Raw genomic sequence first — 27,623 nt, 5'->3', positions numbered from 1 at the left:
GAAAATACTGCAAATAGCCAAAAAGAAACAATTCAAATATCATGGAGCCATAGTCAGGATTACCCAGGATTTAGCAGCTTCTACATTAAAGAATCAAAGGTCTTGGAATATGATATTCTGGAAGGTAAGAAGTTAGGATTACAACCAAGAATCACCCATGTAGCAAAACTGAGTATAATCCTTTTGGGGGGGGACATTGATATTTTAATGAAATAAAGGATGTTGAGGCATTCCTTCCCAACTAAAAGACCAGAGCCGAATAAACAATTTGATCTTCAAATACAAGACTCAAGAAAACATAAAAATGTAAAAAATTAGAAAGAGAAAATGTAAGAGATTAAACTGTTTATATTCCTACATGGCAAGATTATATTTGTAACTCTTAAGAATACCCTCACTATAAGGGCAATCAGAAGGAGTATACATAGACAGAGAGTATGGGTGTGGGATGACTATGATGAGATGATATTTTTAAAAAAACACCCTAATCCTTTTTAAAAAGGATGAGAGAAAGGATTGCACTGGGAGGAAAGGGAAGGGGGAGATAGATTAGGGTAAATTATCTTCCATAAAAGAGGTGCGAAAGAGCTATTGCAGCGGAGGGAAAGATGGGGGGAGACAGTGGAAGGCAAAGCTTGAATCTCACTCTTATCAGAACTGGCTCAAAGGGAGAATAACATACACACTCAGTTGGATATAGAAATCTATCTTACCCTATAGGGAAGTTAAAAGGGATTGGGACAAGAGAAGCGGGGTGGGGACTGACAGAAGGGAAGGCAGATTGGGGCAGGCAGTGATCAGAAGTAAAACACTTGTGAGAAGGGACAGGGTGAAAGGTAAAAGAAAGAGAAGGATAAACAAGGGAAAATTAGGATGGAGGCAAATACACAGTTAGTTATCATAACTATAAATGCGAATGGGATGAACTCACCAATAAAACAGAAACAGACAACAGAATGGATTAAAAACCAGAATCCTACAATACATTTCTTACAAGAAACACACTTGACACTCATGATGGAAAATGCTATCCACATCCAGAGAAAGAACTATGGAGTCTGAATGATGATCGAAGCATACTTTCTTTTTTTGTTTGTTTCTTTTTTCTCATGGTTTTCCCCTTTGGTTTGAATTCTTCTTCACAACATGACTATTGTAGAAATATGTTTAATATGATTGTACATGTATAGCTTATATCAGATTGCATACTGTCTTAGGGAAGGGGAGAAAATTTAGAACTCAAAATCTTATGGAAATGAATGTTGAAAACTAAAAATAAGTAATTTAACAGGGGGGGAAAAAGAACCACATTTGAAGCAGAGAGACACACAGAGTAAAGGTAAAGGGCTGGAGGAAAATCTATTATGATTCAGTGGAAGTTTAAAAAAAAAGGCAGGGGTAGCAATCATTATTTCAGACAAAGCAAAAGCAAAAAGAGATCTAATTAAAACAGATAAGCAAGGAAACTATTTCTTGCTAAAAGGTACTATAGACAATGAAGTGATATCAATACTAAACATCTATGTACCAAATGGCATAGCATCTAAATTATTAAAGAGTTAAAAAAGAAAACAGACAGGAAGAAATAGTCAATAAAACTATTCTATTGGGGGACTTCAATTTTCCCCTCTCAGAACTTGATAAATCTAACCAAAAAAATGAAGAAGAAAGAAGTTAAGGAAATGAATATAATTTTAGAAGTTACATATGATAGATCTCTGAAAAAAAATTGAATGGGAATAGAAAGGAATATACTTTTTTTTTTTTCAGCTGTATGTGGCACCTACACAAAACCTGACCATGAATTAGGGCATTAAAACCTCACAATCAAATTCAGAAAAGCAGAAATATTAAATGCATCCTTTTCAATTATAATGAAGTAAAAATTCTGTGCAGTAAAGAGCAGTGGCAAATAGAATAAAAATTAATTAAAAACTAAAAAATCTAATCCTAAAAATAAATGGGTCAAAGAACAAATTGTAGAAACAATCAATAATTTCATTAAAGAGAATGACGATAATGAGAACGCACCGAAACTTATGGAACGCAGTAAAATAGTACTTAGGGGGGAAATTGTATCTCTAAATGTTTATATCAATAAAGTAAAAAAGAGAAGATCAAAAAATTGGGCACACAACTAAAAAAATAAGAAAAAGAACAAATTTAAAAAATTTCAATTAGATACCGTACTGGACATCCTGAAAATCAAAGGAGAGAAAATAAAATTTAAAGTAAGAAAACCACTGAACTAATACATAAAATTAGAAGTTGGTTTTGTGAAAAAAAGAGAAACCACTAGTTGATTTGATTTTTAAAAAAAGGAAAGAAGAAAATGAAATTACCAGTATCAAAAATAAGAGGTGTGCAATTATTGGAAGCTATTTTGCCCAATGATATGCCAATAAATTAACAATCTAAATGACATGGATGAATATTTACAAAGATATAAATTGCTCAAATTAATAGAAGAGGAAATAGAGTACTTAACCCAATCTTAGAAAAAGAAATTGAATAGCCATCAATGAACTTTCTAAAAAAATTCCCTAGGGCTGGATGGACAAGCAAATTCTACCAAACATTTAAAGAGCAATTAATCCCAATACCATATAATCTATTTGGGGAAACAGGCAAAGAAGATTCCTACCAAATTACTTTTACAACACAAATATGGTGCTGATATCTAAATCAGACAGAGTAAAAACAGAAAAAGACAACAAAGAACCAATTTTCATAATGAATATTGACACAAAAATTTTAAATAAAATGACAGCAAGGAGATTACAACAATATATCACAAGGGTTATACAGTATGACCAAGTAAAATATTTATATAAAAATATTCATAGCAGCTGTTTCTGTGGTGGCTAAGAATTGGAAATTGAGGGGATGTCCATCAATTAGGGAATGATTGAACAAGTTGTGGTATATAATTGTGATGGAATATTATTGTGCTAACAGAAACAACAGGCAGGATGGTTTCAGAGAAACCTGGAAAGACTTACATGAACTGAGACAAAGTGAAGTGAGCATAACCAGGAGACCGTTGTACACAGTCACAGCAATATTGTATGATGAAATGTGAATAATTTAGCTATTTTCAGCAATACAAGGATCCATGATAAGCCCAAAGGATTTATGAGGAAAAATGCTATTGGCCTCCAAAAGAACTAATGTTGTCTGAGTACAGACTAAAACACGCTATTTTCTTTCTCTCTCTCTCTCCCTTTTCTTTCTTTCTTTTCTTCTTTCCTTCTTTCTTTCTTCACTTTTTGCACAAAATGACTAATACAGAAATGTTTTACATGATTACACACTTATAATCTATATTAGATCGCTTACTATCTCAGGAAAGGGAAAGGTGGGAGAGAAAGGGATAGAATTTGAAACTTTAAACTTTAAACAACCACATGTTTTTACATGAAATTGGGAAAATCAAATATTATTTTACAAAAGAAATTTATACTGAAGAAACAACATGTATACATATAAATAAATACAATTTATTGTTTTGGCTTTACTTGTTTAATTTTTCATTCAAGGAGCCAGGCAGTTCAGATGTTATTAAATTGGTTTAAGAAACTTCCAGTAAGAAAGCTCTCTCTACCAATGCAGCTTCAGGACTGTATTGCAACTTGCCAGAGTCATAAATCCAATTTCTAGGAGAAACAACACATAAACCCCTGTCTTCTTTACTTTGAGCAGTGTGCCCTAACTACTGTGGCCATACTGTTTTACTATAAATACAAAGTACATGCAAAATATACAGAAAGTAATTTTGGGGCAAGGGGGAAAGGCTAATAATTGGCAATCAGGAAAAGTCTTTTATAGGAAGTAGCATGAGTTGAGACTTGAAGAAAGCAAAGGTTTCCAAGAGGCACAGATGAAGAAAAGAGATGATTCTAGTCATTTGGGGGTTGCATATGCAAAGGCAGAGAGGTGTGAGACAGAAGGTCATATACAGGAATATTACCCTGGGTCAGTTTGGCTTAATCATAGGGAACAGGACGGGAAATTAGAAAGCTAGTTTGAGCCAGACTGGGCAAGCCTTTAAATCTCAAACAGAGAAATTTGCATTTTATTCCAGAAACAAATATTACTTTAGAGACTAAAGTTCTTTTTTTTAATTTTCTATTTTTTTTTTTTATTTTTTGGAGACCAAAGTTTTAAATGAGATGGTCAGACTTGTCCTTTAGGGGAAAAATTTGGTAGCTGTGTGATAAGCATTGAATGAAGTGAAAAAGATACTTGTTGTACAGAGACAAATCATGAGGCTGTTGAAAAATTCCACACCACTGGTGACAAGGATCTGAACAAGGTTGGTTAGCCACGTAAGTGAAGAAAGAAGATCAAACACAAAAGCTATTTTGAAAGTATCAACAAGATATAGGAACTGATTGGATATGGAGGGTAACAAAGAATGACTCTGATTGTGAACCTAAGTAATCAGAAAAATGATAATTCCCCCCCCAAAAATGGGTGAAGTTAAAGGAGAGATGGATGAGTTTTTGGGGAATGATATAGAGCTCTGTTTTTCAGATGTTGAATTTAATGTCTTTATGAAACAATCAGACGGGCGTCATCTTGGCTGTTAGAAGCCATCTTGAAGTGCAGACTGCCTGGAACTAAAGACCTACTAACCTTCTACTCCACTGGATTTAAACTGGTATGTAAACAGCTTCTCATCTGGGTGACCATGAAGAGTTTGACCTCTGGATTCCCAACAGGGAGATGCAGAAAGGAGAGAAGAATAAAGGAAGGGGTGCCTTCATCAAAGGCCTCTCTCCTTATCATGTATCAGCAAATCCACATCAGATTAGATATCTTCACAATAGTGAAGTGAATATTTAAACCCGAAATGGAGAGTAGTTAGTTAGCAAGAGGGCTTCTCTCTGTCTTCATGTTGCTCCTCTCTACCTGTTTTCCTTCAGTTCTTTCCGTGGAGTATCCTTCTCTACCCAAAGCAATTCAGAACTAAAACTTAAACAGCAAAGACCAGGAAACAACCTACCTTCTGGCTCCTCTATGCTGCTGGCTGCAGTGGTAGGTGGAGCCACAGGAATCTCTTTCAGAGGTTCAGGTCCAGGTAAGAAGAGTAAAAGAAATGAAAATAGAGAAAAATAGCATTAATTTTTTTTACCTTGGGGAAAAAAAAATAGCACTTATTTTCACGAAGTCAGTTTGTAGGGAACTTCTTAAATGTTTTGAATCGCAAAAGGAGGAAGGACAATCTTCTCTTAAGAGAAGAGTTGGGCCAAACCAGAAGGCAGGGGAAATGGGTCACTTTGATTTATTACGGTATGGTTGGGTTTTGCCAGAGATGCTAATAATCTGTAATCACTACCAAGGGACCTTGCACAACTGGAATGAATGGATGGACAAGGGGGCAGTTCAGGCCAACTGTGCTCCCACTTGTCCAGAGCCAGAGACAGAAAATTGAATATGGGGCTTTTATACCAACTGTGTATTTTGGTCAGTCCCCGGCCCCTCAGCTTCATCAGGAAGATCCCTTCTTCTTGACAGACTTTTTAAAGAAATTTGTCTTAGTTGTGCTGGGATCAATGACTGTCATCAGCCCAAGCAACATAACAGAAAATACTGGGCATTCTGGGGAGGCGAGAAGTCAGTATCGGGTTCTGCGTATTTCATCTAAATACTCAGGGCCAAAATTTGTTGGGCAGGAGGTTTTCCCAAAGAACACATCAGAAGGCAAAGGAAATGAGGGATTTAGAAAAGAAAATCTATATTATTCACATTTCCCTTAAAATATAGTTTGACTTGTACTGACTTGGACCTGGGCACTGCTGAAGGTAGAGGTGCCCTGGCAGAGGGGAGGCTCAGCTGCTCTCTCTCTAATCACTATCTGTGATTAGAGAAGTTAGAGCATTACCTGCATAGAGACATATTTCATATCTTCCAGGATTTATATCTGTTTCTAAAAATTCAATTTTTTAAATCACCGTGATTTCTTTTTTCTCATCCAAGATGACCACCAATTCATAATGAAAATGGAGATTATTCACATCAAATGAAGCCAAAGGCCCAGAGTTTGTTTTCCATGAAAAGGGGGCAGACAAGATACTCTCAGCTCAGAGTCTGGCTCAATATTATTCATCAAGATAAATCCATCTTGTCCATGGACTGTGAATCAGACAAAACAATGAGCCTGGATCTTGTATGGACCTGAGTATAAACCAGTCATCCTGGAGCCAGACAGACTGTGACATCAACAGTGATTCTGGCAGAAAAAACTACCCTCATTTTGTAGATAAATCATGATCTCCTATAATGACATTCACTGTAATGAGATGCTAGATCTTAACTATAAGACAGTGTTTACTGAGGGTTTGGTATAAGAAACACATATATCACACCTCATTTTTCTAAGTGGAGACTGAAGAACCATAGCACAGACTTCTGGGAGAATAGTATAGTGAGGGTATAGGTAATAGTTATGGCTCTTGATTTTAACACCATCACCATTAATAGTCTAATAGTAACAAAACAATAACAATGAACTTCCCATTTGTTTCAGCGGGGCTCAGAAAGGCTGTCCCTGTATTTCAAAGTATGGCACAAAAACGAGATAGTATCCTTGAAGGTTATGCTCTGTTTCCAGGATCACTCACCACTGAAAGGCGGTTAGCAATCTCCCATACACCACAAAATCACCTCTATTTTATAGAGGCACATTGGTGCTTGGTGGTTGTGGGATGAAAGACAAGTAAAGAAGAGTCCTCAAAAAGTAACATGGTCCCATTTTTATCTCCCTCATAAGCTAGCCAAGAAAACATTCGCAGGGAAATAAGGAACCACATGGTCCCACTCATGAAACTCTTTAGAGATGACAAATACAAGCTCAGTAATATGGTTCCTGCATGAGGCTTTGGGAGGAAAAAGTTGTCCATACTATTCATATTGGCTTCTCCCTTCTTAATACTATAGTTCTCATGCACAGAGTCCATGCTACTTTTTTTTCCAGTTACTTGGGCATATCAGTAATATTGTGATTTTTACAGGAAAAAAGCTAAGTCTTTGCCTTCTTGCGTGGTATAAAGGAAGGAGTCTATTCTGCGTAACTGATCCTGGGCTTTTTTGCCACTTCTCAGTGGAATCTCACTGACTGTATTTGGCAGTTCAAATCTTTCAACAAGGTTTCCACCAGTCGTACATCTGCCCTTTATAAGAATGAGAAGTTAGGGAGTGGGGTGAGTAGAAAGAGATTTCATATTTTCCAACGATTATATCTCTACTTCTAAGAATTCAGCTTCTTTTCAAGGTTGAACTTTCCACGGGGGATTTAAAAGACAGGGGATAAGTTTAAAATGTTACATTTCAGATATTTCTGAGCAATCTGAGAGGTTCTGGTCCCTTTTAAAAATGAAACCATTAAAAATGTTTTCATAACCCAAGATGGCTACATGGGTTTTCTTCCAACTTTACAAAAATGTTCCCTTTAGGGTTTTTTAGACTTAGACTGAAAAGAAGAATTTTTGCATGTTATAAGCCTTTGGCAATTGGTGAAAAAAACAAACCATTTAACAAGCTTAAACATACATGAACAAATAGTGAGCTAAATTAACTTTCTTGGGCTATTATTTATAATTATATTGACAAAAAGTATCATAATTTAGAAACAAATATTGTTAGAATAACAGCTCAAATATACAGAGCCAGATATCTAGGCAATGGAGGGGAAATCTAATTTAGATACCTCTTTCTTTCACTCTCAAGACTTCTTTTATTTGGTGTGGTCCACAGTAATGTGTTTGAGAATCTCTCCATGACTAGATGAAAACTCGATTGTAGGCTTGTGTGGCAGTAGAAATTAACTATAAGATGGCCTGTCATAATGCTGCTCTGGTAAGAGACCAGAATAGGCAGACTAGATTGGGTTTCTAATTTGGTTTTTTTGTTTTTGTTTTTTTGGGGGGCCTCTAGATCATGACACCAGGATTCTACTTTTTGGGTTAGGATTAATTGACTGCTGTCCTTCACTCAACCTTTAATGTCACTGGACTTAGGTGGAAGGCTAGAAAAAGAATCAAACTGAGTCTTCCAACTTTTAACTTCCCATTTGCCCTAACATGTTTCTTTATATCTGAGTACGTACTGCCATTTTCTCAAAATCATATAAGGTGGGGAAGAAATATGTGTCACATGACAGAACTTTATACAAAGATAGGAATGCAAAGTAATTACTTAGGAGGCAGTGAGGTGCAGTGGAAAGAATGCTGGCTCTCAAATTGAAGACTTGGTGTTCAGCCCTGGCTCTAACACTTAATAACCTAATGACCGTGGGTAAATGGACCAGCCTCTCTAAGCTTCAATTTCCTCACCTGCAAAATGAATCCAGAAACATGTGTACTGCATGTATCACAGGGTTCTTGGGAGGAAAATGATTTGTAAACCTTAAAGTGCTACAGAAATGAGAATTCCCATGAGCCCAAAGGACATGTAGATGGCATGGGACAAGAACTTCGCTACTTCTCTTATTTTCTAAGAGAGAATATACAATTCAAAATCTAATACAGCATAATATACCTACACAAAGATAAAAACACCATCACCCATCCCACTATAGTAATGGATGGTATTCATTTAAGTCTCATACTTGCTATGGATCAAATGCTGCTGGTCTCCTCACAGCCACAGGTATATACAAGATCCAAGAGTCACCCAGGCACTCATCCATCCACTACAAAACCTGGGCTGCTTGAGAAGGAAACATAAAATCTGGTTTGGGGTTGGGGGTTGGTAGGAAACAACAACCATTTGCCATACATCTGTTCTATGTATTCAGAACAAATAAATGTAGACCATGCCAACGTCTGCTAAAGAGGTCTGCTCAGGGATAATTGAACAAATTACACTTACTTCATCATTTGATTCATTGGGTCTTAGACTGCACTCACATAACCTAATCCCTGTGGCAAATAAATATGCCTAATATGTTGGTTTCTACATTAGAGTATACTGAATTACACATGTTCTAGTATAACTAGACACCCAGCAATATAACAGGTTAAAAAAAAAAAAACAACAAAACCTTGTGATTGAGCATGCACACATCAGTATTAATAGCTACTAAATCTGTTAGGAAGTCAGATAAGCCTTATAAGGATATTTGCAAGTAAATTCTACTATTGCTACAGACTTGAAAAAAAGATGATTCCACGTACTTATGCAGGGGGCAATGGGAGATCGGCTTTGCTGGTAACCTTTGGCACATCGATTGCACGTGATGCCAGTCACACCATCCTTGCAGGGACATTGACCTGTGGTTTGATTACAGGTCTTGCCAGCTGCACCCACGGGGTGGCAATCGCATGCTGTGGGGGGAAAACACATGACAGTGTCAGAAAAAAAGGAAAAGGGAGAGGTAACATCAATTAACGACTATTCCGGCAAATGTCTCTTTCCCAGAGAAAGGAAAGAACCAAGTAACCCCTCTTCCTGCTCATCAGAGAGGCAAGTAGGGAAGGGCCATGCTTGTTATCCTGTAAGGATCCTCATGTGTTATGCAGCAAAATACCCAGATCTGGGAAATTAAAACCAAAAGTACAAAAATGGGATGACATTTCCACACAGGTTGGGGGATCTTGCTGTAATCTGTAAAGGAAAGCCCATAATTCAAACATTTTCATGAATAGCGCCAAAATTTTCTGATAATAAGTGGAGAAGAAAGTTTGTGGGGAAAAACATCTTCTGTTACATATGAACTTCTATCTATTAACTCTGGGATTTTCATATTCTCTGCAGATTTCTTACCCTTTCATCCATCCTTAATTCCTTAGATGGTTGACATGGATTTAGCAGATACAATGTGACTTTTGGGAGGAAGTTACCTGCGTAGAGGTAGGGCATCAGTTATCCATATTATCTGAGGGAGCTGCTAAGGGGAAAGGCTGAGTCCCACCTAACTTATCCATCTGTCTGAGGTGCAGTCACAGGAACAGATCATCATATCATAGGATAAATTTAAAGTGAGAAGAAACCTTAGAGTCTACTGCTATATTCATTTTATATACAGATAAGGAAACTGAGGCCCAGAGAGGCTGAGTGATTGTCTGGAAACACCCAGCTAGAATTCAAACCCAAGTCTTCCTTATCCCAAGCCCAAAGCTCTCTCCAGGTCTGCTCACTAACCAGGGGGTATCCTCCAAGATTCTGTCATGAGTCCTCTTCTCTGCTCCCTCTATACTGTCTTGCTTGTTGATCTCATCAATTTTCATAGGTTGAGTTATCATTTATAAGCACATGACTGCCAAATATATAACATATGTATATATATGTGGGCATGTGGGGGTGTATGCATATATACATATATGTAGGGAGCATGTGGGGTATGTGTATTATATATATATGTGGGTGGGGTGTATGTATGTATATATGTGTATATATATGTGGATGTGTGAATGTGTATATACATATATGTATATATACACACACACATATATCCAATCCTAATATCTCTCCTGAGTTTTAGTCTCACATCTGTCATTTGGACCTTTCAAACTAGATGTCCTGCAAATTCAACATTTCCAAAACTAAACTTAAAATATTGCCTTCCAAATCCCCTTCTCTTCCCAACTTTCCTATAACTACCAAAAATACCATCATCTTTCCAGTCACCCAGGCTCACAACCTCAGTGTCATTCTCGAACTCCTCACTCAAATTCACCACATATATCTAATCTTGTGTCAAGTCATGTTGATTCTACCTTCTTTCCACTCACTCAACCACCACTCGGATGCAGGGCCCTTATTACCTCATTCCTGAACTATTACAATAGCCTTGTGGTTGTTCTCCTTGCCTCAAGTCTGTCCTTCCCTTCAATATATTCTCCAATCAGCTGCCAAAGTGAGCATGTCACAAACTCCATCCCCATCCCCCCAAATGAATTCCAAGGGCTCCCAATTACAAAATTGGTTCAAATATAAAATCTTTTCCCTGACATTTAAAGCCTTCTGTAATATCTCTAGCACCCTCCAACTTCTAGATTTCTTATGCTTTACTCTCTTCCATTTACTCTACGATGTAGGTACACTGGCTTACTTCAAATAAGACACTCTTCCAGACTATCATTTTTTCACGTAAATGTCTTCCCACATCTAGAAAACTCTCCTTCCTCATTTCTTTGCTTCTCTGGCTTCAAGACTCAATTCGAATCCCATCTTCCACAAGATGTCTTTCCCTGGTCCTCCCACTGCTAGGGCCTTCCCTCTATATCGCATTTATTATTTATGTTATTATATTATGTATACATATATATATAATGTTTTATAGTATATATTTCCTTTCTATTTATATCTTGTATATACATATACATATATAGGTATGTATATAGCTATACACACACATAAATATCTTATATCTTGTATGTATATAGTTAAATACATGTTACCTTCCCCATTAGAATAGGATCTCCTTGTTGGTAGCGACCAAGATTTTGCCTTTCTTTATATCTCCAGTGTTTAGCATAGTACCCTACTGTCTCTCGGGGATAGCGGAATTGGGTATCATAGGATTTAGAGTCAAAAGGGACCTTATTGATTATCTAGTTCAACCACGTCATTTTACACATAAGAAAAATAAGACCCATTGAGTTTATGTGATTTGCTCAAGGTGACACAGGTACTAAGATTCAGAGTTGGAATTCAAACCCAGATCCTGTGTCTCCAAATACAGTGTTCTTATCGAGGAAGACTGGGTTCTAATCCTAATACTTGGTAAGGTTTCTACTCAGATACTTACTAGCTATGTGACCCTAGGAAAGTCACTTAACCCTTCTCTGCCTTGCCTTCCTTCTCTATAAAATTGTGAAATGAGAGAGGACCTAAGACAATGGCACATGAAAAGCATTTTGCAAATCTTAATGAATTTAAGTCCTAGTTATCATTATTTTATCACTCTCTCTTTCTGAAGAAACAATGACTTTCAGGGTAACAGTCACAAAAATTAGAAAATCATAATGTCAAAGCTGTTAGAAACCGTAGAGATCACCTAGCCCAACTCCTTCACTTTTAAAGGGGGAGTAAACTGATATATAGAGAGGACGTACAAACTGTTGAAGGTTACCTGGCAAATTAGTAGCAGAGCTAATTTGACGTCATCCAGTTTTATTTACTGAAATAATCTGGGAAATGGGATGGAAATGAGGGATTATGACATATTAAAACGGGTTCTATCCCTAAAGTCACAGGACTTGGATTTAAATGCCACCTACGCCACTATATGTGTTACATTGGACAAGTTACTTAACCTCTTCAGGCCTCAATTTCCCTAATGGCAAAACGAGAGGATTGGACTACATAACCTCTGAAGTCGCTTCCAGCTCTAAACCATATTTTTATACTCCTTCTTGTACCTGGATAAATCCAGCCATTTATACTTCCAACACTTAGCTTTCTGAACGTCCTAACCTCAAAATCAAGAATGACAAATAGATCCTGGAGATTGCAATTTTTCTGAGAAATATCACTGCTTGATGCTTGCCAACTTCCAAATGGATGTCTACAAAAACCCTAAAACATTGAACAAAGACATGTCTATCTGAAGGTACTGGCCTTTAAAATTCCTGATTGGTTTTGCCTCCTAGCTCCAGATGAAAAGTAAGGAAATGCTTTACCCACCAACACTTAGAGTTCTTAAGACTGGCTAACTTTTTGGAGGAATGATATCATAACATGGCATTCTACCAGTCGTGTTAATTTCTGAGCCTTCCGTGCTGTGTCTGGAATGAATGGGGTCAGAAAACCTGAGATGGTGGGGACAGACTGGGATGAGAATCTGACCTGATGCCAATTATATCAGAAAAAGGCTAAAAATACCATCCAAGTCTCTATAATGTGGTGAAGAGTAGTATGGTGTGGGGACCAAAAGATAAGGGGCTAGTGTGAAAATATTTCTTTTTTTCTCTATTTAAAACCCTATTATGTTCTATCCCAATGTATTTCTTAAAATTATGTTCTAGTAAGGGTTATGATTTTAATAACTAAATGTTTAGAAGAACCTACATCAGAGAACAGGCTGTAAAAACTGTAGCTCTTAATAAAGAACCAACTCTGCAGATATATCAATCAATAATCAACTAATAAACATTTATTAAGCACCTATTAGATGCCAGGTGCTGTGCTAAGTGCTAATCAAGTTACTGTTCACATGGGAGGAAAGGATGCTTAGTGACAATAAGGAAGGTCTGGATCTTCCTTCTTATTAAAAAAAGGGCCATCATAAGGTTTTCATGCAAAACCATACTATGTGACTGCTGTGATTTTCTTTTCTTTTCTCTGCTTTGCTGTAAGAGATAGGAAGCAGGGCAATTGACAGGAACTATGGAAGGTCTTGATAAGTAATATCCAAGCAGTTAAAGCCCCCCCTTCTCCCTCTTTCCCCCCAGCTATACATTAATCAGAAGCAAAGGAAAAAACACCATCCAGGGCTTTGGAGATCAAGTTGCCTTGAAGCTGCAAAGCCAGAGGGCTTTTGACTCCAAGAAAGAGTTTTGAGTGAATTAAAAATGTGTTTTCCATTGAAGCCTGAGATCTAAAGCAGATTAGATATAACTGTGTTTGAGAATAATTATGGGTTACTTAGTAAACCACCAAAGTGCTTATATTTCCTTAAATCTTATTGTTATGGTATTAATGTTTTCAAATGAGGTTAGCTATTAATTTTCATGTGTAACTATTAATAAGGAGCTCCATTTTGGAAAAAGGCTTAACTGAACTAAAAAGTCAAATTATCATCTTTTATCAGTTAAACGCATTTAAGGAAAGCTTAAAATACAATTCATAAAGCACCCAGGCACTTCCATATTTGAACTGAAGGAACTAAGCTTAAGAAGAAAGTGACTTGAGTACCAGGTTTTCAAATTCAGACCCATAAAATATTAGCAGATATCATTTAAAAAATTTTCCCATTAAAGGGTAAATGTGGAGGGCAATCTTCCTGAATTTTTTTGTTTGACCGACAAGAAACTACATTTGGTCTCTGTTAGGTAATTCTTACAAAGCACCATTGATTTCTATTCCAAATGGAGGGGGATGGAGAAGGAACATTAAAAATATTACTAGGGATAACTGGATCATCACCTTTCTTCCAAACTCTTTGGAGGGCAGGTGGCAGGGAAGATTGAAAGAAATTGAAATGGAAGGTGACAGTACCTGCTTCATATTTTACTGCCTCTAAACTAGTAGCAGAAATCTCCCCTAGCTACTTCCAAGCGAAAGTTTCTCCTGCTTTTCCTAGACATAGGTGTTGCCTGTTGAAGAGCTCTCAATTCTGTTGGGGATTGCACACAAAATAGGCAGCATAGAGAAGGCAGAACTATCCTTTGTTCCCCTACTAGGGAGAATGAGTTCTGAGAAGAGAAAAGATAGAACAAAAATAGATCACAGTAAGTTGATACCCAAGATAAACAGGAAGATTAGACAGTAATGAAGTACCCAATTGCTCTCGATGTATTTGTCACCAGGTCCAAATGTCCCGAACAAACTGGTAAACGTGATTGTTGAGACACTGTCAGTAATCCTTAAAAGATTATGGAAAATGGAAAAAAGACCTCATGACTGGAGAAGTATGGTATCCTCAAACGGTATCCCCAAAATAAAAAAAAAAACAACTGCATGGAGCCTGAACATTATAGACCAATGAATTTAATTCCTATCAAGATCTTCAAAATGTATTTAAAGAGATTATTAATGAATCTCTGAAAAGGAATCAGGGATCACCAAGAATCAGCATGGCTTCGTTAAAATCAGAATTCATGACAAACTTGTCCAATTTCCTTTTCTGATAGGGTTTCTAGGCAGGTAGGCAGAGGAAACATTGCAGCTACAGTTTACCTAAATATGAGTCACATGTCTGGTGAAGTCTTCCAAACTATTAACCTAGATAAGATCTCAGAAAATAGTATGTTGCCTAATATGGAACGTCTAAATGGTCAGATGCAAGGATGGATCACTGATAATGCTATTAACTGAGAAGGTTTGGTCCTACAGGTCAAAATTAAGACAACCAAAGAGGCAAATTTAGGTTTGATTTAAGCAACTTACTAGCAATTAGGGCTATTCAAAAGTGGAATGGGCTGCCTCAAGAGGCAGTTGGTGCCTCTTTACTAGAGATCTTCATGGAAAGGCCAGATGACCACTTGTTAGGTACATTGTGGATAGAATCTTTTGCAGAGACAGATGGGTTTCTTCTAAATCTGAGTATTCTGAGTTGCTAAACCCAAACTTGGACCACTTGAAAACTGTTATCTCCCTTTGCTTTCAGCAGCATTTCATTTTTTTATCTGATTTTATCAGTTTAGGGAACTCCTGAGCCTCTCTACCAATCTTATCATAAATTTATAGTATTAAGTTTACCTACGGTACTAAGAAATTAAGCAAATTGCCAATAGTCATCCTGTAGGACATGTCAGAAGCAAGACATGAACCTAGATCTTCCTCTGAGTATGAGGCAGATTGTTTCTAGTTCTCTGACATACTGCCTTTCCATTTTCTTTCCCCCCATTTCTATTTTTTAAAGCTATTTATTTTTAACATTCTTTTTAAAAAAAGTTTTGAGTTCCAAATTCTCTTCCTCCTTTCCATCCTTTCCTCCTCTACTCATTGAGAAGGCCTGCAAGATGATATCAATCATAAATATGAGGTCATTCAAACATATTTCAGTATTAGCCATGTTACAAAAAATGCAAGAAAGAGAATTAAAAATTATACTTCAATTTGCAGCGTTCATTAGTTCTTTAGAGATGGAGAGTATTTTTCATCACTCTGAAGTCATCATAGATTACTGCGTTGATCAGAGTAGCTAAATCTTTCACAATTGTTCACTGTTACAATATTGCTGTGAGTACAATGATCTGGTTCTGCTCATTTCACTCAGCATCAATCCATACAGGTCTTCCTAGGTTTTTCTGGAACCACATCTCTTATCACAATAATTTCTCATCACAATCATATACCACAACTTGTTCAGTCATTCTCCAATTGATGAGTATCCCCTCAATTTCCAATTCTTTGCCACCACAAATAGAATTGCAAAAAATATTTTTGTACATATATCCTTTTCCTTTGATATCTTTGGGATACAGATCAAAGGGTATGTATGCACAGTTTTACAGCCCTTTGGCCAAAGTTCCAAATTGTTCTCCAGTTCACAACTCTATCAATAATGTACAAGTGCCCCTGCTTTTCCACATCCCCTCCAGCATTTGTCATTTTCCTTTTCTGTCATGTTAGCCAATCTGATAGGTGTGAGGTGGCACCTCAGAGTTGTTTTAATGTGCATTTCTTTAATCAATAGTAATTTAGAACATTTTTATGACTATAAATAGCTTTGATTTCTTTATCTGAAAACTGCCTGTTCATATTCTCTAACCATTTATCATTTGGAGGATGACTCTTATTTTAATAAATTTGACTCAGTTTGCTATATATTTGAGAAAAGAGGCCATTATCAAAGTAACTTGCTGTACAAATTCTTTCTCAATTTATTCCTTTCCTTCTAATTTTGACTGCATTGGTTTCTGAAAAAAAAATTTTTATTTTCACATAATCAGAATTATCCATTATATGTTTCCTGTGATTCCCTACCTCTACATTTTCAAGTTATTTTTCCACAAGCTCTTTGAAACATCTGATCCAAAGTCCTAGTACAAAGTCTGAGGATACTGGCAAAAGAAAAGGAACCAGTGGTCTGTTGACAACTACCTTCTTTTTTTTTTTCATCTTCTGCCAATATATTCCTGCAATTTATTTCTCTAGAAAGACAATATACCTGAGTCAATCAGCATTTGCATACATAGGGGTATATTTGAGAAGTATGTAAGCCATTTCCTATTCTGAAAGACACTATATAATTTTTTTATAGATTTTAAAGAATGTGAGAGTTAGAAGGGGCCCTATTAACTATCTGGTATCCTACCAGATACATTTTACAAAAGAGGAAAGCAAGGGAAATGAAGGGAAATGGCTTTGTGAGACTTCAAACCTCTAGGCAAACTGCTCTGATTACTACTCCTAGCCATTTCAAATTTTAAATAAAGTCCTTTCTCTTGCCTCAAAAATCATAGATTATTCTGTTTTTAACACTCTGATAGATATGATTTTGCATAATAGTTATTTATATGTATTCATGTGTATTTGTAAATCTGTATCTAGATGTATCCTCCTGTTAGACCAAGGGTTCTTACTCTGAAGTCTGAAAGCTTGTTTTAAAAAATATTTTGATAATTATATTTCTATATAATTGATTTCCTTTTTAATTCTAGGTATTTTATTTTATGCCTTTAAAAGCATTATTCTACCAAACATTATACTGTCAAAGGGATTAATGACCAAAAAAGTTAAGAACCCCAGGACAGATGGCTAAGTAGTACAATGAATAAGCATTTACCCTACAGTCAGAAAGTCTCGGGTTCAAATTTGACCCCAAAATATGTATGGCTGTCTGTCTGTCTGTCTGTCTGTCTGTCTGTCTGTCTGTCTGTCTCTCTCTCTCTCTCTCTCTCTCTCTCTCTCTCTCTCTCTCTCTCCTATCACTGTGTAAACTTTTTATCTAACCCAGTCTCCTAACACAATGTTTCGCTCAAGTTAGGTGCTTCATAAATGCTCACTGAATTTCTTGACTTGAGATCTCCTGAAATGGACAAACTCACTTATTTTCTTTCTGAGCCCATTCTTCATTGTGGAGAATAATTGTCTTTCTTCTAAATCAATCCTCAGGTATGATCAAGTTTTTAAATGGTATATTTTTATTGATGTTTTCCTCCTTATATCATCATAGTATCTCACATATGCCTCCCTTTCTATCCTATATAGACAGACCTATCCTATAAGACAAATAGTGAAGTTTTTTTGAGAAGAAAAAAAATAACACAGCATAATTGACTGACAGGTTGAGAAAATCAAGAAAACATGTGAAATGGGTAATACCCATGGACCTTCCACCTCCATCAAGGGGTAGTTTCTTCTGTCTCTTAATTCAAGTCCTTCTTGAGCATGATCAAGTTTTAATCCCTAGGCACCTTATGTGCAATAAATTATATTATTACACTATTAAAATATGATTAGAATAATAAATCTGCTGCCCAAACTATCATATATTTCCAATCTAAATATAATAAATTCTCCCTATTTATTATTCTTGATTTTTACCTGATTATTCCCACTCCATTAGCATGAATTCTTAAAGATGGACTGAGGGAGGAGGAAAAATATAAACTCCTAGAATTATTATTATTTAATATGGTTTAAAATCTACTTCTTCCTGGAAGTGCAGGAAGTATGTCCATCCCACTGCTGGGCACATATCTTTCAGATGTGTCTATATGACTGGACTGGGGCCATCCATGACAATAAATCTATGTTTTCTGAACGAACTTTAACCGCAAAAATTATAGATGAACATCTGAATTAGATTGCTTATAAAGTAATAACATCCTAAAGTTGGATAGCCTTTTCTACTGTTCAAAGGTCTTTTACTTACTGTTCTGTGATTTAGGCTAACTAAGTATTACCCATTTTATAGCTGATAAAGTGCAGAGATGTGGAATACCTTGTCCAAGGCTGTACAGATAGTTAATGAAAAAGTCAGGATTAGAATGCAGGTCTCTTCACTCCTACACCCATGGACTTCTTCTTTACCAGTCTGACAATTTTAAAAATTCTCTCTGTGATAGTGGGAGCAACACATTATCATTCAACACTAAATGTTTCTTACTGTTAGTAAATCTGGTAAATTTAGGAGAATGGTAGGTTGGAACAATGTACCGAACCTGAAGATGAGGAACACTGTTTTTTTGTGGTGCTCACACTCAACTAGTAAATTCCACTGGTTAGTGGGGCTTTCATGAGACCATGCCTTTACATCCTGACACCACCTGCCTTCTTTGCCAATGTATGCTTTTGGTCAGAAGAGAAATGAGGATGTAAAGGCAGCTCATCCCCAAACCATGCTGGCCCCTGTGGTGTTACCCATTTCAAGTGGGTAGTTGACATGGCTTGGATTTCAAAAAAGGTCAAAAAGATGAACAGGTTACTTACTGTCGGAAACCATATGCCTCAGAAAAAGAAACAAGGGGGAGAGGACAAGAATCATATAGACTAAATGCAATAATGCTGCTGGGAAGGAAAAAGGCAATTCAATCAGAAGCTGTGAGAGTTTTAATACTCCCTATAACATCCTTCCCCCTCCCCCCATCCATTAACCCAATCACAGCGTAGCCTGGGCTGAGCTGCACAGAATGTGGACCAAGGTAAGAGAAGTCATCTCTTGGGCACAAAGAAAGTGGTCATGTGAAGATGGTAGCATGCTTTTAGAGCGTGGAGTGCCCTTTCCCTAACCCAAACTTTTTGGAGAGACTGGTCCCAATCAGAACTATTTCAAGCAGAGTAAACATGCTCAGTGACTTTCTCTCCCCTTTGGAAGTTGACTATTTTTTGTTTCAAGAGAAATTGAATCCTTTCCATAACACACTGAATCCTTTCCATAGCACATCACTACCATTTGAAACAACCAGGTAACATCTGGCCATGGAAAACAATCTATCTGGGTTTTTTTTAAACTACAACATCATAAAAAGATCAGGAAAAAAAGAGAAAGAGAGAGGAATATGGATAGGAAGGAAAGAAAGAAAAAAGGTGAGAACAGAAGTCCAAGGTCCCTGAGAACCAAGTGTGAGTGAGTTTCTCATCAGTTCAGCTGACTGGAACAGTTCCAAACAGTGGCTAAGCTTCCTTTTTCCAGAATATTCCTGCTTAGGGCTGATGGGGAAGGCACACTCTAGAAGCTTTAGGGAACCAAGACAAATACAGGAGAGATGAGAGAAATTCCCATTGGCATTCTGGAGTCTGCTCCTTGAAAAGAGGCTGAGGCATTCATAGAGTTTGATCTCATTCACTCAACTGTTTAGGAAGGCAATGGAAGGAAGCAGTGACTGACATGAGAAGATCTGTATCTAATCCGGCTTTACCACGATCTCTGTGTGGTTCTTGGACAAGTCATTTCCTCCACTCTGAGCCTATTTTCTCTAACTGTAAAATAATGGCATTGAATCAGAAGCTCTCCCCGATTGGTTTCACCTATAATATTTTATGATCTCATTTCTATACACGCTGTGTTGAACATACAGTCTTTATTAAGGTGGCTGCCTACCTTGTGTCTATCTCCATCATTATGGATTGGTTTAGTGTTGAGGTTAAGAGGTGAAGAGATATCAACACTATCTAGTACTTACAGCATCGTGCCTGTGTGTGTGTGTTTCACAAATAAATTTTACTAGAAATGATGACTTTGAATTTCACCGAATGAAGAGTCCACTAAGTACTTTTTGATGGACTGTTTTACTGTTCCATTGCCACTCCCCACCCCCACCTCAGTGTATGTCAGGATTTATCTTTCAATAATTTTTCTAATCAGTTATGAAATCCTTTCCACCGAAGACCTACAGAAAAGGACAACATCAAGCTTCTTGAGGGCAGAAGATAGTATGGGGCTCATCGACCTCTCCCTTTCTTGTCTTTTATGAGTCAAGACCCTGGACAACGAGGACATCAGATCCCTTCCAAACAACATGAGATGGAATCACGGTCAGTTACTGTGCATCCTTGGACAAGTCACTTGACCTCTCTTGGTCTCCCTGTCTTTATCTATAAAGTGAACATGTTGAACTATTTTAACTTGGTATGACTTCTTACATTCTGTTGTTAAAGCTCTTTGTTTTTCTGTCATGCTTTTCTGGGAGGCCCATGTGGCAGGTGTGTCTAGTCATGTCTTAGGAGGACTCCCTCCTCTTTTTATCTCCTGAGGAAGGCCTGAAATTTCCAGCAACAGGGCAGCTTTTTGACAAACTTAGAACTTAACTTTGTTCTAATACCAACTCAAGTCCACAGCTAAATCATATACCTGTGCTATGCCCTTGGGTTTGACTTAAAAGTGAGACATAGCAGCTTCTACACTAAGGGATCGAAGGGTGTGGAATATTATATTCCAGAAGTCAAAGGAGATAGGATTAAAACGAAGAATTACCTACCCAGCAAAACTGAGTATAATACTTCAGGGAAAAAAATGGAATTTCAATGAAATAAAGGACTTTCAAGTATTCTTGTTGAAAAGACCAGAGCTAAATAAAAAATCTGACTATCGAATACAAGAATCAAGAGAAACATGAAAAGATAAACATGAAAGAATAACCTTAAGGAACTCATAAAAGTTGAACTGTTTACATTCCTACATGCAAAGATGTTATTTGTAACCCATGGGACCTTTTTCAGTATTAGGGTAGAGGGAATACATATATATACATATATATATACATATACACACAAACACACACACACACACATATATATACATATATACACACATATATGTATGTATATATACATATATACACACACATACACATATATGTGTGTATGCACGTGTATACTGTATTGTGTAGGTACATATATGTACATGGGTATGTGCGTATGTATGTGTAATACATACGCACACATATACACACACATAGAGGGTAAGGATGAGCTGAATATGAAGGGAGAATACCTAAAAAATAAAATTTACTGTTGAGTGGAGCATACTAATAGCAAGAGAAAGGGAGAGGTAGAATGTAGCAAATCATCTCACATAAAAAAGGCAAGAAAGAGTTTTTACAATGGAGGGGAAGAGGGGGAAGATGAAAGGAAATGATTGAGCCTTGCTCTCATGGGATTTGACTTAAGGAGGGAATAACACACACTCAATTGGATATGGAAATCTATTTTACTCTGCAGAATGGCAGAGGGGAAGGAGATAGGAGAGGGAAGATAAGAGAAGGGACAGCAAATTGGGAAAAGAGATAATCAGAAGCAAACATCATTGTGGGAGAATAGGTCAAAGGAGAGAATGGAATAAATTGAGGGCAGGATAGGACAGAGAGAAATGTGGTTAGTCTTTCACAACATAACTATCATGGAAGTATTTTGCACAGCTACACATGTATGACCTATGTTGAATTGCTTGTTTTCTCAATGAGGGTGGGTTGGGAGGGAGAAAGGGAGAGAATATAGAACCAAAGCTTTAATAATGAATGTTAAAAATCGCTTTAGCATGCAACTGAAAAATAAGATGTACAGGCAATAGAAATCTATTTTGCCCTACGGGAAATCAGAGGGGAGGAGCATGGAAGAAGGATGGAGAGTAATAGAAGGGAGGACAGACTAGAGGAATGGGTGGATGGGGTACATGCTGTCCTGGGGTGGGGGTGGGGAGAAAATTTTGAATTCAAATTCTTTTGGAAGTGAATGCTGAGAATCAAAAAATAGATAAAATATATGTTTAATTTTTTTTTTTAAAGTGAGACAGAGACATAAGGGAACAGAACTAGAAAGTGAAGAGATAAGAGAAAGGAACAACATGAAGACACATATAAGGTTCTCTGAAGATTAACCTGCACAACCAGGTCTCAGGGTTGGCAGCATTGAAGTGACAGAGAAGTTTCTACACCAAGTTTCTGTACCAAACCAAGGACTTGGTTTACCCCAGGAATTGCAAGAGCTAGGACTCAGGGATAGTGAAACATAAAACCATGATGAAGAGGAATAAATATAGTATTTTGCCTTCATTGGTACAATGAGGGAAGTTCTTTCCCTGATTTAGGGAATCTGAGTCCTATGCAACTGGAGTAAATATAAAGGCCCCTAGCAAATGGGGGAAAAGGGGAGAGGGGACTTACTATATGGGTGGTATTTGATTTCTAGCAACTCTCGATTCTTTCAAGCACAGCACCACTCAAGGACATACAGGTTTCCTGGGGAAGACAGACAACCACTGGAGAGATAAGGGAAACTGACCTGCTAGTTTACAGGCTCAGGTGTGAATTCTTTTGAATTCCTATGCAGGTGAAATAAAATCTGTCCTAAAACACATTTCATAGTGCTTTAAAATCTGCAATGCATTTTACATTTGACCCTTATGATGACCCTATGATCATTACCCTCATTGTACAGGTGAGGAAATTGAGACTAAGAGAGTTTAAGTGACTTGCCTAGAGTCACACAGCTAGTACTTATTTGAGACACAGTCTGAACTCTAAGTGCAGGCTTCTGGTCACTATACCACAAATATCCATAGGCTACCAATTTGCCACGATACCACTATGACAAATTAACAGGGATAGCATTTACGTAGTGAAGGTTTGCAAAGTGTTTAACAAATATTATCTCATTTTATCTTCACAGTGACTCTGAGCAATAGGTGTTACTGTCTTCAGATGATGAAACAGAGGCAGACAAACAATAAATGACTCATCCAAGGTCACAAAGCTAGTAAGTGACTGAGACAGTTTTTGAACTCACATATTCCTGACTCCAGATCCAGGGCTCTATGCATTTTGCCAACTAGCAGCCTGCCTTCCTAAATGTTTTGTTAGTTATAGGGCTTATATGAAAGATAAAGGCTCTTAGCCAAATTCTAATGTACCCAAGGGAAACTCAGATTATGAGCCAGTGTTACTTAGAGATGAGCTCTCAATCTGCAACCTCTAATCACAAACTAGAGCTTTTTACCGATAGGGACTTGACTCAATCTTGGAGGTTTCTCACTAAGTAACTCTGGTTCTCTGGATCTCAGTTTCCTCATTTGTAAGATGAAAAAAGTTGAACTAAATGAGGCAGTGTGGTGAAGTGGAAAGAATGTTGCATTTGGAGTAAGAGAATCTTGGTTCAAAACCCAGCTGTGCCACTTATTATCTGTGTGATCTTTGGCCAAGTCACTACCCACCGACCTTGTTGAGTTCTAAATTTACAATTTTTGGTCTATGAGCACTAACATCCTTTGGGAAGCAGTGTGATTTGGTGGAAATAATGTTAGAATTGAAGACAGTAAAAATTTAGATCCTAGCTCTAACACTTGCCATCTGTGACTTAGCATAAGTCACCTCACCTCTACAGGTCTCAGTTTCCTCATCTGTAACGTGACAGGGTCAGCCTAGATGTTTCTTCTAGCTCAAAATCATGATTTTTCCAACTTTAAATCCTCTGAAACCTACGAACCCCAATTTTCTGAGATTAGGGGTTCAAACATTCTTTCCCAGGCTCAGCCAAGGTCTTCATCATTTCTGGCTCTCTGCTAATAACAGTTCACACTTCTATAGTGTTTTAAGGTTTGAAAAGTGAGTTCCTTATAATTTCATGAGGTAGATGATTAAAAAGTACCATTATTCTCACTTTGCAGATGAAGAAACTGGCTCAGAAAGGGAGGTAAGTAAGCCATGGTCACACAGTAATTAAATGTCTATGCCAGGATTTGAATTCATGTCTTCTGAGTCTAAGACCATAGCCCTTTGCATGATGCCTTGTGTTTGGAGGCAAAGTGATTGGTGAGGAAAAGGGACAGTCAATGGAATTTTCAAACTTTGGGGGCAGCAGAGGCAGGTGAAGAAGCTCTAAGTTAGAGAAGAAACTCAGGAGACAGACAACTCAGTTGTTTCATAATATCTTCTTTAGAATACGGAGGTCAAGGAGCTGCCCTGACTCTCCCATTTGAAGAGAAGAGTGGCCACATCCACACTCATGCGCAGGCAATCAAATCTTTCCATCATCTCCTGCTTCAGGTGTAATTTGTACTCTGCTGTGTCTTCCTACTCCCCACTGAGGTTTCTCTGGGCTTTCTTAAGTAAGAATGAGGAGAATCTTATGTAAGGTTGGGTCTATGGCCTGCTTTGATTTTACTAGCTCTTGGAGTCTGTGAGAATGGTACATTAGGTCTCTTCTTTGGGGGCACTCTGATATCCTCAGGGGTGCTATAGAGGAATTTCTTGAATCAGGTAGAAGTCTGGACGAGATATTTGGGGTCCCTTTCAACTTTAAGAGTCTCTAATTCCAACAGAGTTCTGAAAACTCCCTCAGGAATTTTTTGAGGTCCACAGTTAAATATAAATGCATAAATCTAAAGAATTGGATATAAATCATAGAGGACTCTATGCCAAAACAATCTCTTTCCTAATGATTGGCCTTGAAGTATAAAGTCCAACTAGAGAACTTGGAAAGAATCCCAAACTCTCAGAGTTGAAAGCAACTTTTTGAAAGAATAGAACAGAATTTCAAAATTGGAAGGGATCTTCTCAGTGGTCATCTAAGAATCTTATACCCAAGTCCAATATATACCTGACCAACAAGTTATGCAGTAGTGCTGTGTTTGTTGCCGAAAACCATGCCATCAGAGAAATAATGACATGACTTGCACTTGACTTTGTTTTGAGTGAGGGAGGGCTTCTCAGAAGCCATCTTTATCCAGTGACCAGATATTCATCAGGATGACTGGAGATGACCCAGGATGAGGCAACTGGGGTTAAGTGACTTGCCCAAGGCTAGTGAGTGTAAAGTGTCTGAGGTGAGATTTGAACTCAGGTCCTCCTGACTTCTGCACTGGTGCTCTATCCACTGTACCACCCGGCTGCCCCAAGTGGTCATGCAGTCTTTCCTTGAAGAACTTTAGTGATAGGAAACCCACTGCTGAGGAGGCAGCCCATTCTACATCTGAACAGTTCTAATTGTTGGAAAGTCCCTATATCAAACTGAAAGCTGCCTTTTTGCGACTTCCATCTGAGTTCTAATTCTGCCTTCTTGAGCCAAGCAGAACAAAGTTAATCTTTCTTCCATATGATGGTCTTTCAAATACTTGAGGGCTACTAGCATATTGCCTCCTTCCTTCATCCCTGTCTTCTCTTCTCCAGGGTAAGCCACCTCTGTTATTTCAACCAAGCCTCATACAGTTTGAATTCAAGTTCTTTCCCTGTACGTGTCTCCCTGCTATTCAGCTCATCAATGTTCCTGCTAAATGTGGTACCTAGAATTGAAGACAGTACTCTAAATGGGTTCTGACCATGACCAAGTTCAGAGGGTCTTTTATATTCCTAGTCCTGGACATCATGCCTCTCCAAATGCAGCCTAAGACCTCACATGGCTTTTGGGCTGCCATATCACAGACAATCCATATTTCTTTCTCACTGCAGACAAAAGATCAGTCTTACAAGTACAGAACTTTACAATTAGCCCTATTAAATGTCATTCAGCCTTTCTGAATTTTGATTCTGTCTTCCAGCGTGTTAATTATCCCTCTAAACTTTGTGTCATCTGAAAATCTGTCAAGCATATCATCCACACCTTAGCTCAGAGTTAGTCCAAACAGCAATTGTTTCTGTTCTGGCAAGACACTCTAAGAGTCTTCTCCTTCCAGACTGATTCTTTTATGAAGGCAAACTAGGTCATCTCTTGCCTCAGTCACTGTCTACCCTTTAATTACTGCATGGCTGTTGCCTCAGACAGAGACCTGAGAAAAACCTTGTTTTAAAAAGGCCAAGGTCTCCCACTGCATCTGAAGTCATTACTAGTCATCCTGACCTCTGTCTTTAGACTGATGATTCTGGAGGAAAGAGTGGAGCTGATGACTCTGCCCAGCTCTGCCTCACTTAAAGCCAATCCACTTGCAAGTCAAGACATCACCTTCTTGACGTCATTTGTCCTCTTTGAGAACGAAGGACAAACAACATCTATACATTTACCTAAAACTTTGACAAAGAAGTTGAAGAGAATAGGATTATAGGAAGATTCCTGGGATCTTCCATATCAACAATGACCCATTAATGACTACTCTTTGAATCTTGCATCCAAATATCTCCAAATCAAACAAACCATACTCCTGTCCAGCCCACATCTCTCCATTTTGTCAATGTGTATAAGAGGTTAAAGTAGGGAAGATAGAGAATGGCTCTGTCACAGGCTTTGCCCTGGAGGATCAGTATGGGTACTTTGGGGAGGATATTGGATTTGGATTCTGAGGACCCATGTTTGCACCTCAATCCTGCCACTCACAAACTTTATGATCTCAGGCAAATGACTATCTCTCTAGTACTTATTTTCCTTACTTGAAAAATGAGGGGGGTTGGACTAGATGACTTCTGATGCTTCTCCCAGTTCTAAATCTATATTCCTATGATCCTTTCCCAGACATCATGGAAAAATCATTTTAATTTTAGTCATTTGGGATAAAATACCTAAGTACCATGTCTAATGGATCCTAATCAAAGGTAACCTTAACACAAAGTTTCCAAGGTAAAGAGAAGTGGAGTGATCAAGACAGAATAATGCAGTGGGGCCAGTGGATCTGGATTCAAATGCCTCCTCTGCCATTTAGGACTTCTGTTACTTTGAACAAGCCATTTAACTTCTCAGGATCTGCTTCCTCAACTGTAAAATGAGAAAGAAGATTTCCATGGTTCTTTTCAGTTCTAAATTCTATGAGAAACAAGCTTCCCTTGAAAATTCCAGGAGTCTGAATTTTGGGGTTCTGATTAAGGGGATACCACAACACTACTATTCTTCAGAGCAGATGAGAAGGTAAACACAGAACAACTTGGGGCTCCAGGGAAATTCTTGGGACTGAAATGGCTGAGGAGAGCAAAGTACAAATTAGTCTGTGGCTTCCTGAAAAGTGTTTTATCCAGGAATTGTATTTGATTAGAGTGAAATATCCTTTTCTGTTTTGAACCAGACAGGTCCATGGATAGGGACCTCCTCCAGAGAGAGAGTTCAGTATTGGAAGCCAGCAGAGAAAGCCAGGCAGCTGGAGCCAGACC

The 27,623-nt window shown here is 37.7% G+C and overlaps 1 protein-coding gene across 1 annotated transcript in view; it reads right to left on the bottom strand.

The window, feature by feature from the left end:
- The window catches only part of NTN1 (netrin 1), a 376,740-nt gene that overhangs the window by 121,986 nt on the left and 227,131 nt on the right, over positions 1 to 27,623 (bottom strand). Inside the window, exons 4-5 of the mRNA XM_072641064.1 lie at positions 9,180 to 9,329; positions 5,009 to 5,062 (exon numbers count right to left, since the gene is read on the bottom strand). Of these exons, the coding sequence (XP_072497165.1) occupies positions 5,009 to 5,062; positions 9,180 to 9,329 (204 nt within the window). The remainder of the gene's footprint in view (positions 1 to 5,008; positions 5,063 to 9,179; positions 9,330 to 27,623) is intronic.

The sequence above is a fragment of the Notamacropus eugenii genome, chromosome 2 (genome assembly GCF_028372415.1).
Source record: "Notamacropus eugenii isolate mMacEug1 chromosome 2, mMacEug1.pri_v2, whole genome shotgun sequence".
Lineage (NCBI taxonomy): Eukaryota > Metazoa > Chordata > Mammalia > Diprotodontia > Macropodidae > Notamacropus > Notamacropus eugenii.
Note: the sequence above shows the minus strand (reverse complement) of the source record. Positions and strands in the feature narration are given on the sequence as shown.